This window comes from Pelophylax lessonae (assembly GCF_965119305.1).
Source record: "Pelophylax lessonae genome assembly, chromosome: 2".
Taxonomy (NCBI): domain Eukaryota; kingdom Metazoa; phylum Chordata; class Amphibia; order Anura; family Ranidae; genus Pelophylax; species Pelophylax lessonae.
Window position 1 is genome coordinate 166,675,055 of NC_138769.1, and position 12,141 is coordinate 166,687,195.

General features: G+C 44.9%; 1 protein-coding gene across 1 annotated transcript in view; it reads left to right on the top strand.

The window, feature by feature from the left end:
* Positions 1-12,141, top strand: part of PRDX4 (peroxiredoxin 4) — a gene marked incomplete at its 5' end in the record, with an annotated part of 62,110 nt that overhangs the window by 20,082 nt on the left and 29,887 nt on the right. The window contains 3 exons of the mRNA XM_082246853.1: positions 3,395-3,511; positions 4,872-4,994; positions 6,767-6,897. Coding sequence (XP_082102979.1) covers positions 3,395-3,511; positions 4,872-4,994; positions 6,767-6,897 — 371 coding nt within the window. The remainder of the gene's footprint in view (positions 1-3,394; positions 3,512-4,871; positions 4,995-6,766; positions 6,898-12,141) is intronic.

The window sequence follows — 12,141 nt, forward strand, 5'->3', positions numbered from 1 at the left end:
CTACAATTGCCATAAAGACAACGTGAAACGTTTGTTTGAAGTCTTTGAAAATGTATTAATATAAAAAAATAGAAATCATATGTACATAAGTATTCGCAGCCTTTAAACAAAAAGGAATGACCGCACTTCCGATGAATTTTCAAAGAAAGGAGTATCTTTATTCCACATCAATCAAATGGCAGGTACAGTACACACTGTGAATGCAGGACAATCGGTGGACGCGTTTCACGACTGGATATGTCGCTTATTCATGATGAAGAAGCGACAGGCAGGTACAGTACATTCATGATAATAAGCGACATATCCAGTCGTGAAACGCGTCCACCGATTGTCCTGCATTCACAGTGTGTACTGTACTTGCCATTTGATTGATGTGGAATAAAGATACTCCTTTCTTTGAAAATTCATCGAGTGTGGTCATTCCTTTTTGTTTGAAGTTATCCTGGATTGCGGATCCGACCAGCACCTGATCCCAGTCTCACCTTGAGCGGTCTACCCTGCTTGGACTTTGCTTATTCGCAGCCTTTGCCATGGCACTCAAAATTGAACTCGGGTGCATCCTGTTTCCACTGATCATCCTTGAGATGTTTTCTACAACTTGTTAGAAAATTCAGTTGATTGGATATGATTTGGAAAGGCACACACCTGTCTAAGGTCCCACAGTTAACTGTACATGTAAGAGCACAAACCAAGCCATGAAGTCCAAGGAATTGCCTGTAGACCTCTGAGGCAGCATTGTATTGAGGCACAGAACTGTGGAAGGGTACAGAAACATTTCTTCAGCATTGAAGGTCTCAATGAGCACAGTGGCCTCCATCCGTAAATGGAAGAAGTTTGGAACCACCAGGACTTTCTAGAGTGGGCCGCCCGGCCAAACTGAGCGATCTTGTGAGGAGGGCCTTAATCAGGGAGGTGACAAGAATCTTGATGGTCACTGACCAGAGCTCCAGTGTTTCTGTGGAGAGAACCTTTAAGAAGAACCATCTCTACAGCACTCCACCAATCGGACCTGTCTGGTCAATGATTGAGGGAAAGATGAATGCAGCAATGTAGACATCCTTGATAAAAACCTGCTCCAGGGCACTCTGGACCTCATACCTTCCTGTCAGAAGGTTTATCTTCCAACAGTACCATGACCCTAAGTGCACAGCCAAGATAACAAAGGAGTGGCTACAGGACAACTCTTTGAATGTACTTGAGTGGTCCAGCCAGAGCCCAGACTTGAACCCCATTGAACATCTCTGGAGAGATCTGAAAATTGCTGTGCACTGATGCTCCCCATCCAACCTGATGGCTCTTGAGAGGTTCTGCAAAGCATCAGAGAAACTGCCCAAAAATAGGTGTTCCAAGATAGTAGCATCATACTCCAAAAGACTTGAGGCTGTAATTGGTGCCAAAGGTGCTTCAATAAAGTATTGAGCAAAGGCTGTGAATACTTGGGTACATGTGTTTTTTTTTTTTTTTTTCTTTTATTTGCAAAGATTTCAAACATATGCTGTCATTATGGGGTATTATTTGTAGAATTTTGAGGAAAAGAATTGAATCCATTTTAGAATAGGGCTGTAACTCAAAATTTGAAAAAATCACAATTGCGTACAGTGCATGGCAATCATGGGTTTAAATCGGGTGGTGAGGCAACACATAGGCTCCTCACCACCTGTCAAACACACTTAAATAACTTTTCAGAGGCGCAGCCCTGCCTGCTGCACTCGTAAATTAGCCCTTAGTTCCATTCGGCAGGGGCACCCTTAAGGCTTGTTGACACGTAAAATTGGGGGGGGGTTGAATTGCTGTTTTACCAACCCAATCCCTACCCCCTTAGCTGCTGAGGTAGCAGCCAAAGGTGTGCACATGCCACAGCAGGAATTAAACTCCCTGTTCCTTTTGGTGGGTGCTACTGCCTGCCAATCGCAACCCATTCAAGTATATAGGGCAATTTTTGCAAGCGCTCCACATCTTCGGAGTCCAAGGGGTTAAAGCAGATGCTAAGAAAGCAACACAATGCTGCCTGCTTGAACCCCTTATTTGCTGTACTGTACAAGGTTGGAAGAGCGACATCATTCACTTGAATGGACCATGCTTGGCAGAAGCGCTACGCCTGCCAACCATGACCAGGCATAGAACTCCTTCTGTGACATGTATGCACCCCTGGCCACTGCAGCTAAAGGGTGTGTGTGTTTGGGGTGGGGGTGTTAAAAAAACAAACCAAAAAGAAACTATGCGGCCCCCCCCCCCCCCCAAAACTACAAAGGTAAATAAACACTTAAGCCCTTTTCAGACGGGCTTTCTGATCAGGTCTCCCTATTTTTCCATCCTTCTGGAGGATCAGATGAAAACTGACAGGCAGTCCGTTATCATCCGATCTCTCATAGAGGAGAGCGGGGATCTGACAGGTCTGTCTCTGCAAAGTAGGCAGAGACGGACCGATTATCCGCTTGCTCAGGGGGGGGGATCAGCAGATGGATTCCCCCGCTGAGCAAAACAGTCCGCCCAGTGAAGAGCCTGTGTGAAATGAAAGGACCCACCCTAACTGGTCAGTCCAAGGTTGCTTTCACACTGTTCTGCGGTTTACCTGCCCTGGGTTAGCTCTGCTATAGATTTCTATTATCCTGCAGGTGTGGTGCACTTTCTGCAAGCGCACCAAAGCTCCCCTTTCAGAAGGTGCACCAAATAAGTCTATGGCTAAGCACAGGTAACCTGCAGGAAAGCTGCAGGTGCACTGCATTTGCATGTGGGTAAACCACAGCACATCAGTGTGAAAGCAGCCCTATATTCCCAGTGTATTGCTTCACACATTTGACCTGGAAGATTTCTTCTTTCCTGCTGCTGGCACCACTCTAGAGACCATTAGCCGGGATAAGAGGTGGAGTGCAGTTGGTATCGCTCTGCATGGGACAAGAGCCAGCACTACAGAGGAGGTATTGGCTTATGCGGCTCTTGCTTCAACTTTAAAAGTAGTCCCTCTGCATTGCACGGTTTGATACTCTGGAATGGTGGGTCAGCAAGCCCAGACTGTAATCTACCAGTTATCTGGCCACGATCTACAGGTAGATCGCTATACCTGGGTTGCTGCCCCCCCCCCCCCCTTGCTGTACAGTGTACTTGTCTCAAAGCAGTTGTAAACTGGCTGAGAGGGAAAAAAAAAAGCCTGCAAGATAAAGGCATCAAGTGCATAATAAAGCACATTATGAGATCCTCCCCTTAGTACGAAGCCCCTGCAGTGGTGCCCTGTTCATCCGGTATCACGGGTGCTTTAAGATGAGATCGCGCATGCGTGTGGGAGCCTTTGGTTCTGGGAAGAATTTCGGTAACTAGTTCAGTTTGTCTTCCTGAGAATAGTATTGATTTATGCTTTGTTCTAACATACTTTTTTTATTTATTTATTTTTATGCAGCACATTTGTATGTCCAACAGAAATTATTGCGTTTGGAGACCGCATAGAAGAATTCAGATCCATAAATACTGAAGTTGTAGCTTGTTCGGTGGACTCTCAATTCACCCATTTGGCATGGTCTGTACTTTTTTTTTTTTTTTTGTTTTATGCATATAGTTTTTAATAAAATTTGTTATGTAAGAAAATGGCAGGGTTTGTCAGTAGGACATGTCAGCAGAAAGGTTTTAGGGTAAGGGGGATAAAAATTGACCCACTCCTGTAGATAAACTTTTCATGGCTACTAGAAACACTTATCGGCTGTTCCAAATCTGAAAACCATGGAATCTCCAGTCAAATCCTGTAGATAGGTGGGCGGAAGATATGCCAATCGGAACAAGTTAGCTAAACCTGCATCTGTATCAAGTACATATGGTTACCCAATGTACATATGTAATTAGAAGCTATACACGGAAACAAGGTCACTTTTAAAATGCATTAAAGTGAATATTTACTTTTTTTTTTTTTTTTTTTTTTTTTTTTTTTTTTAGGCTGGTTTTTCATAAATCGATTTTAAAGTATTGCCTGATGAAAAGCATCTGAGGGGTTTTCCTTTCATTTCTGTTGTATCTCAAGGACTAGAAGGGAAATCTCCCCAGTGGGACCCAGCAATACTAATGCCTGACCATTTCTTAATTTTAAACTTAAAATAAAATTTGAGCTGTAGACTTTAATTGTTTAATGACGGAGTATGGGACTGTATTGCTGACCTGCTTTTGAGAATACTTCTTTCCGGTTTGATTTACTGGCTTCTGTACATCCTGAATCTCTATATAAAAAAAGATCACATACAACTATTTTTTTTTTTTTTTTGACACATTTTGATTAATTTGTGGGGAAAATAAAATCTGCATCAGATTGTACTTGAAAACACTGGAGCTGACCACTCTGGATTACTTGGCATGTACGGTAAATGTGTTCCAGATACTTTGAAAAAAGGAATTGGGAGCATGTGATGTCAACTAGTCTTAATGGTGGACTGTTTCCTTCGTTTTTTTTTTCCCCAGCCATGGATGTTTTGAATCCTCAGCCTGTTAAGCAGAGACTGGCTCAGATTTGATCCATCTATGTTTCAGGCTGATTGTACCTAAATCGATCCATTTTTTTTTTTTTTGCAGGGGACTATAGCCACTAGTATTAATCAATTGGTTCTCTTGGCAGGGAGAAAACCATAGTTCCACGGTTGATATTTGCCCATCAACACAGACTGTGATTGGGGAATCAAGCAACTTTTTTTCTTTCTTGCAACCCATTGTTGCAGGAAACTAAATCTCCTCCTCCTAATCTGTGGACTTTAGGGTGCAGCAGCTCTACACTTCTATGCAGAGGGATTCCCATTAAAAAAATCCTTTCATGTTGACATTGTATTTTTTATGCATCTTTGCAATTTGCTATAAGGTGCAGAGGAAGAAACACTTTTTTTTTTTTTTTTTTTTTGTAGGATAAATACACCGCGAAAGCAAGGAGGACTTGGTCCAATGAAAATTCCTCTGCTTTCTGACCTAACTCACCAGATCTCAAAGGATTATGGCGTATACCTGGAGGACCAAGGTCACACTCTAAGGTTTGTAGATAAATCAGAAGCTGGGACATAGTGAAGGAACTGTAGCAAAACACAAACTCGGAAATAAGTATTTAAAATGATTTTAACCACTTACCCACTGGGCACTTAAACCCCCTTCCTAACCAGACCAATTTTCAGCTTTCAGTGCTCACATTTTGAATGACAATTACTCAATCATGCACCACTGTACCCATATGAAATTTTTTTTTTCTTTTTCACACAAACCGCTTTCTTTTGGTGGTATTTAATCATAATTGGGTTTTTTATTTGCGCTATAAATGAGAAGACCGAAAAATTTGTATAAAGTCTTTTTGGTTTTTAAAATTTTGCAAATTTAGTAATTTTTCTTCATAAATTTATATTGCTACATATCTTCAGTAAAAACAACCCAAATAAGTATACATTTTTGGTCTTTTGTGAAGGTTAGAGTCTATAAGCTATGGTGCCAATCATTGAAAATTGATCACACCTGATGTACTGACGGCCTATCTAATTTCTTGAGACCCTAAGGCTCCATTCACACTGGTACAACTTGTCAGGCGACTTGGTCAGCCTGACAAGTCACGCACAGTCGCATCCCATAGTGTAGTACAGGAACTGGTCTAATAGGAGCAACAAGTAGCTCCGACTTAGAAAAAGGGTCCTGTACTACTTCGGAGTGACTTGCATAGACATTCATTTTATGAAGTCCGTGCAAGTCGTGCCGAAATCGCGGTGCACGCGACTTCACAGGTCGCCCCGAAAGTCGTGCCGCTGCAGTGTCAACCGGCACTTACAAGTCAGTAAAGTACAAATACTCCGCAAATGACCCCACAGCCTGGCAACATACAGAGGCCCAACATCCAAGTAGCACCGTCAGGTGTTCTAGAAGCAAAAATTACACATTTCCTGACAATCTATCACTTTTGAAAGCCCTGAAGCACCAGGACAATGGAAACCCCCATAAAATGACCCCATCTTGGAAAGAACACCCAACACCTTTTAGGCATAATGTGTCTTTTGAACATGTTTCCACAAGTTTTTGTAAAATGTGTTAAGAATAAAAACTTTTTTTTTTTTTTTCTCATTTATAAGATATTTCTAACACATAGCATGTACATAGCAAAAAATGACACCCCAAAATACATTCTGCTACTCCTGAGTATGGCGATACCCCATGTGTGACACTTTTTTCCACAGCCTAGCCACATACCCAACATGCAGGGAGCACCGTCATTTCCTGACTACCCATTACAATTTTGTGAGACACTGTAGGGCACTGATGGGCATGGACTAGCCTGCACCATAAATGCATCACTCTGCTTGATTTTGTTGACCTTCTTCTTTTTTTTTTTTTTTTTTTTTTTTTTTTTAATCCGCTTTGTCATGTGGTGACTTCATGCACGTCATTGCACAGCAACACTGCTGCATTTTTCTGCACTGCATATCACAGCGATGTTGTGGGGTGAACAGGGCACATAGAATGTGCCTTAGTGGTGGTCGCTTTACCCAGTGTGGGGGAAAATGCTGGTCGCCACTTAAGCCCTAAGTTTGATATCTCTTATTTGAGAAATTTCTTCAGGGAAGCTGAGAGGGTAAATGCCTCATATCTGAACCCCTGTGGGTAGGCCAGTCATCGTTTATCTTGTCTGGGATTTTAGAAGGGCTTTTTAGGGTTGCGATACAAAGGCAACTTTAAGAGAGCCTGTTCACACAGGTACTAAATGGGTAGCAAGGGTTGGCCACTTTTTGAGGCTGTTGTGAATGTTTGATTTTATGTGATTTTGTTATAGAGGGCTATTCATCATAGATGACAAAGGAGTCCTCCGACAGATTACTATGAATGATCTTCCTGTTGGGCGATCTGTAGATGAGACCCTTCGTCTTGTGCAAGCATTCCAGTACACAGACAAACATGGTGAAGGTGAGTGATGACCAGATGCCGCTTCCTTCTTTCTAATTTGTATATTTTATGTATTGCCTAAGCTTTGGTTTATGCAAGAATGTGTTTTTTTTTTTTTTTTTTTTTTTTTTTTCACTCCAGAGGATTGAAATATTGCATAGCGGGTTTTTGTTGCATGCATTCGCAAATACATGTGCAGTTATGCTACAGCATCAAGGCACACCATAATTGTGCTCCCTAACTAACAAGTGCCCTTGTGCTAACACGCAAAAGGCGAGCGTACGTGTCGGTCGCACATGCAAACAGTGATTCTCCCACACTTTGGGTATCACTGCGAACATCAGATCATGAGCAGTAATTCTAGCATTAGACCTCTGACTCTAAAGCGGTAACCTGTAAAGGCTTTTAAAGCATTGGTTATGGATAGTAAAAATTGTCGCCGTTGCATGGGGGTGCACAATTTTAAAGCATGACCTCTTTGGCATGGATTTACTCGGTATAACATCTTTTTTATATTTTACAAAAAATGAGTTATATAGCTGGAAATATTTTATATTTTTTTAATTCAATTTGAGAAACCGCTGCACGAATACAGTGACATTAAATTGCACCACCCACCAATTCTTTATTCTCTATTTGGGGGTTCTAACTAAGTTTCTAGAAAAAAATCGATTTACATGTGCAAAGTATCAAAGGCCTAGAGCTGAAGTAGTATTTCTCTATCATCCATTGACAGACGCAGCTCTTATACTACTTAGACCGTCGAGTTATGCTGTCCCTGCAGGAGTAGTACTAGGCAGGAAAAAAAGCAATTCACCACGCCCACAGGGATGTCCCTATAGGCATAACCCCACACACCCTGCTCCAGCAAAACGGTTTGTTTCTGCCTAGTGAAGGAGTAGGACCTAGGTATCCTGCTGGGACTTCGGTCTCAGTTTTTATATTTATTTTTATTTTTTTTTCTTTACTCACTTGCTAGTTAGTGTTTAGGGGGATCCTCCTGGTGATCTACGAGCAATACCGACTGAGGTTTCACACTTCATGATCTAGATGCCTACGACCGTGGGCAGGTTATAGTCCCGCGCTAGGCCTCGCAATGACAGAGCCCCTTTTTGTATCGGGATGAGCCTGCGAGTGGAGTCGCAGCACCCCCACTCCGGGTGGGAGGTGGTTTGTCAGGAGCGGAAACCCACCCGGTCCACGGTATGGTGAGTAAATGCAGCCCCCCTTGGTCTTGGGGGGGGGGGGGGGGGGGGGGGGGGGGTCGGTGTCGGTGGAAGTGGGCCCTCTCCTGGGAATAATGGGACCTGGACTTCCTAAAAGATCCCCATGGCCTGTCAGGCTGCTCTCCTCTCCCGCCCCTGGGGGGTGCAATTTTTGCAGCACCTGGTGCCCTCGAGGGGGGGGGGGGGGGGAGGGGGTGTGGGTGGAAATGTACTTTTTTTTTTTTCCTGCTGGGTTTTGTTGATCTCTTGTGGCCTTCATATTGGGGTCCCTGACCACATGGTGCGCCATGGGCGCTGCCATCTTTACTGTGGGCAATAGAACTGTTTTTCCTATTTGACTTGTATGGGACAGCCTTTTTCCCTGTGCTTTCCATAGACTTGCATTGGCAGCCATTTTTGTGTAGCCTTATTGAGCTACACAGGCAGTGTGACCTGTCGCATACCAGGCTGATGTCATTTCCTGTGACTCTCCTGCTGCAGATTGATTCAGGAGGTTTTCTCTGTAGGTGGTAAAGTACTGGCGTCTTTGTGGGCATATCACTGCGCACTCTGATAGATATAGATATAGATATATAGATATAATTTTTAATGGGCACTCTGCAGGCCGCGGTGATCAGCAGTGGGGACTGCGATCTGCGCTTTTAAAGTGTCAGTACTCAGTCAGTTTTTTTTTTCTTTTCTGTGAATTACTAGAGTTCTCAGGTGGTGATTTCACCCTTAGACCCCCCTTAGTGAGACTACCGGACCTTGCTGATTGCAGTCGCTGGCCGCAATTTCAGCAGCACTGGAAAGCCGGTGACCAAGGTCTATTTTGTAATGAAAAAGGTTACTAGCCAAAAACGGCTGCTGCCTTCACCATCATTGGTGGGGTCCTCTGATTCAGAAACTGATATGGTCGCCACGGACACCCCCCCCCTACCTAAGGGGTCACTGTCCTCGCAATCGGATGGTGAAGAGGACCTGTCTTCTTCAGCTGCAGCGCGGGAACCGCTTTGGTGGAAGCCTGATTGTTTCAGTAAGGGTAACATTAAAAATGGCAGATGAGCCCATGCTGGCAGGTATACGGGTGTCTTTTCACTCCCGCAAGACCCTAAAAATCGAGCAAGGTTTTTCCTTGTCCCAAAAATTTGCATGTTATTTCCCAATGGTGACACATCAAGCACATGTTAGTAGTGCCTAAGCACTTTAAACTTTGTTATCCCTTTTTGCTGAGACGTTTTCCAACCGTTGGATGGTACCACCTAAGGTGGATCATCCTGTTTCCAGGTTGAACAAATTTACTATAGTGCCTGTGGAAGATTCCCCAGTTTTTACAGATCCGGTGGACAGGCGGGTGAAATCCCTTTCCTGACATGTGGTGGGCTCTATCCTGAAACTGGTTTTTGTCTTTTTTATTACAGATGGTTACGGAATGGGTGAAGGTTCTGAAGAAGCACTTGGATCCTGACATAGTTCCCCCGGAGATGATGAAACTTATGGACCAGATGGCTCAGGCTCTGGTTTTCTGCGTGATGCGTCCTTGAATGCGGCTCCCCTGGTGGCTATAGTGTCGGCTGTGGGGGATTGACTTTTAAGACTTATGGTTTGGCTGAAGAGCTGGTTGGCTGACCAGACTTCTAAGAAGGCCTTAACAGATCTTCCTTTTCTGGGAGAGTGATTATTTGGCGACTGGCTGCATGATTTGATCAAGGGTCTGACTGGTGGGAAGAGTACTACTTCCTCAATCCCCCAAAGGTAAAGCACCCCGTAATAAGCGGGGGGCTTCCTTCACCGCTCATAGAACGTTTTTTCATGCCTCCGGGGCGTAAGAAAAAGGTAAGCCATTCAGAGCTTCAGGAGGGACTAAGAAGCCCTGGGGCAAGACCAGTCAGCCTGGTTCTGCGGACAAGTACTGTTCAGCATAAAGGGGTGCCCTCACCTGTTTCTGTGGTCGGGGACGTCTGCGCTTCTTTCAGGAACCCTGGACTGCCTTCATTTAAGACAAATGGGGTCACAAACTGATTAGTTCCAGGTACAAGATTGAATTTCGGTCCCGGCCAGTGGACAGGTTCTTTCAGTCAAATCTTCGCCTGTCTCCGGATTTTTTGCAGGATCTCCTTGCTCCAAGGAGTGATTGTGCTGGTTCCTTCGCAGGAATGTTTTCAAGGTTTCTATTCAAACCTGTTCATGGTGCCCAGAAAGTAGGGCAAGGTGCTTCCAATCCTGAACCACAAGGCTCTGAACCGCTTTGTGCGGGTGCAGAAGTTTTGAATGGAGTCCATTCGGTCAGTGGTGGTATCTTGAATCGGATTTTCTGGCCTCCATCGATATCAAAGATGCGTATTTGCACGTCCATCTTCGAGGGACACCAGCGATTCCTCCGCTTTGTGGTGGCAGAGGAGCATTTTCAATTTGTGGCGTTGCCCTTTGGTCTCTCCTCCGCTCTCAGAGTTTTTTTTACCAAGGTCCTGGTCCCAGTGTTGGCCTTGTTACGTCAGAGGGATTGCGATCTTGGGATATCTGGACGATCTCCTATTATGAGCAGACTCTCATTTGGATCTGTTGGGTGGACGATCAATTTAAAAACTGCTCGGGTGACTTCTGGGGCTGACTCTCTCTCAAAGGTCTTTCTCCCCTTGGAAAAGCTTCAGAAGTTGCAAGGGGGTGATCAGGTTGCTGTTGGAAACCGATGGGTCTTTCCTACGGACTTGCATGAGAGCCCTGGGTCTGATGGTATCAACCTTTGAGGCAGTTCCATTTGCTGAGTCTCACTCGAGGCCTCTGCAAAAAGATTCTTGTGAAATGGGACAGGGATCCACGGCCGTTGGGCCAGAAGATACATTTGAGCCGTCTCACGAGGTTGGCTCTAACCTGGTGGATCCAGGTTGGCTCTATCCTGGTGGATCCAGTCGCCATGTTTGTGCCAGGGCAAGTCCTTCCTTGCCACTATTCTGGAAGGTGGTCACCACGGACCCCAGCCTGTCAGGCTGGGGTGGAGTGCTATGGAAGCTCTGTGCCCAGGCGACTTTGTCGACAGTCTTTCTTGCTGATCAATATTCTGGAGCTCAGAGCGATCAAGCTTTCCTGTTTCACTGGACGAATCGGCTACATGGTTCTCTGGTTCAGATTCAATCGGACAATGCCACGGCTGTGGCCTAAATCAGTCATCAAGGGGGCACCAAGAGTGTGCTGGCGGCCAAGATCCAGTCCTGGCAGCTAAGGAGGTGGCTAAGATCTGGTATGGGTGGAAGACAATGTTCTGGCTCTTTCTGCAGTCCACATTCTGGGTGTGGAGCATTGGAAAGCAGATTACCTGAGTCGTCAGGTGCTGGATCAAGGTGAATGGTCCCTTCATCCGGAGAGTTTAATCTCTTGTGTGTCCGGTGGGGGAGTCCGGAGGTGGATCTGTATGTGTCTCTCCTCAACAGAAAAGTCCAGAGGTTTGTGGCCAGATCTCGGGATCCTCTGGCCGACGCCACAGACGCTTGATGGCTCCTTGGAGTCAGTATCGGCTGATCTATGCCTTCCCTCTGCTCAAACTCCTGCCGAGGTTTCTTTGCAGGGTGGCAGTGGAAGGAATTCTGGTCGTTTTGGTGGCCCCAGACTGGCCTCATCTGTCTTGGTACATAGACCTAGTAAAAATGGTCACCGATCCTCCGTGGAGACTTCCTCTGCGGGAGGATCTGCTGTCCAAGGGACCGATCTTAAATCCTGCTTTAACGGCATGGCTGTTGAAAGCAAGGTTTTAAGGGATAGGTCTTTCTGACTCGGTGATTCCTACACTTTTGAAGGCCAGGAAGTTGACACCTAGGAAGATCTTTAATCGTATGTGTAAATCGTACATTTCATGGTATGAATCACTACAGCTGTACCGTCTCTTGTTCTCTATAGCTAGGGTTTTGGCCTTTTTTTACAAAATGGGTTGAGCAGCGGCTGGCTTTGGGCACTAAACCATGATCAATGATATTGTGGCAAGACTTGCATATCAGTCTTTAGTAAATACCTTGCTGTAGGTCTTTGATTTGTTGGCTTTTTCGGATGCTTCCTTTTGGCCGCCAGG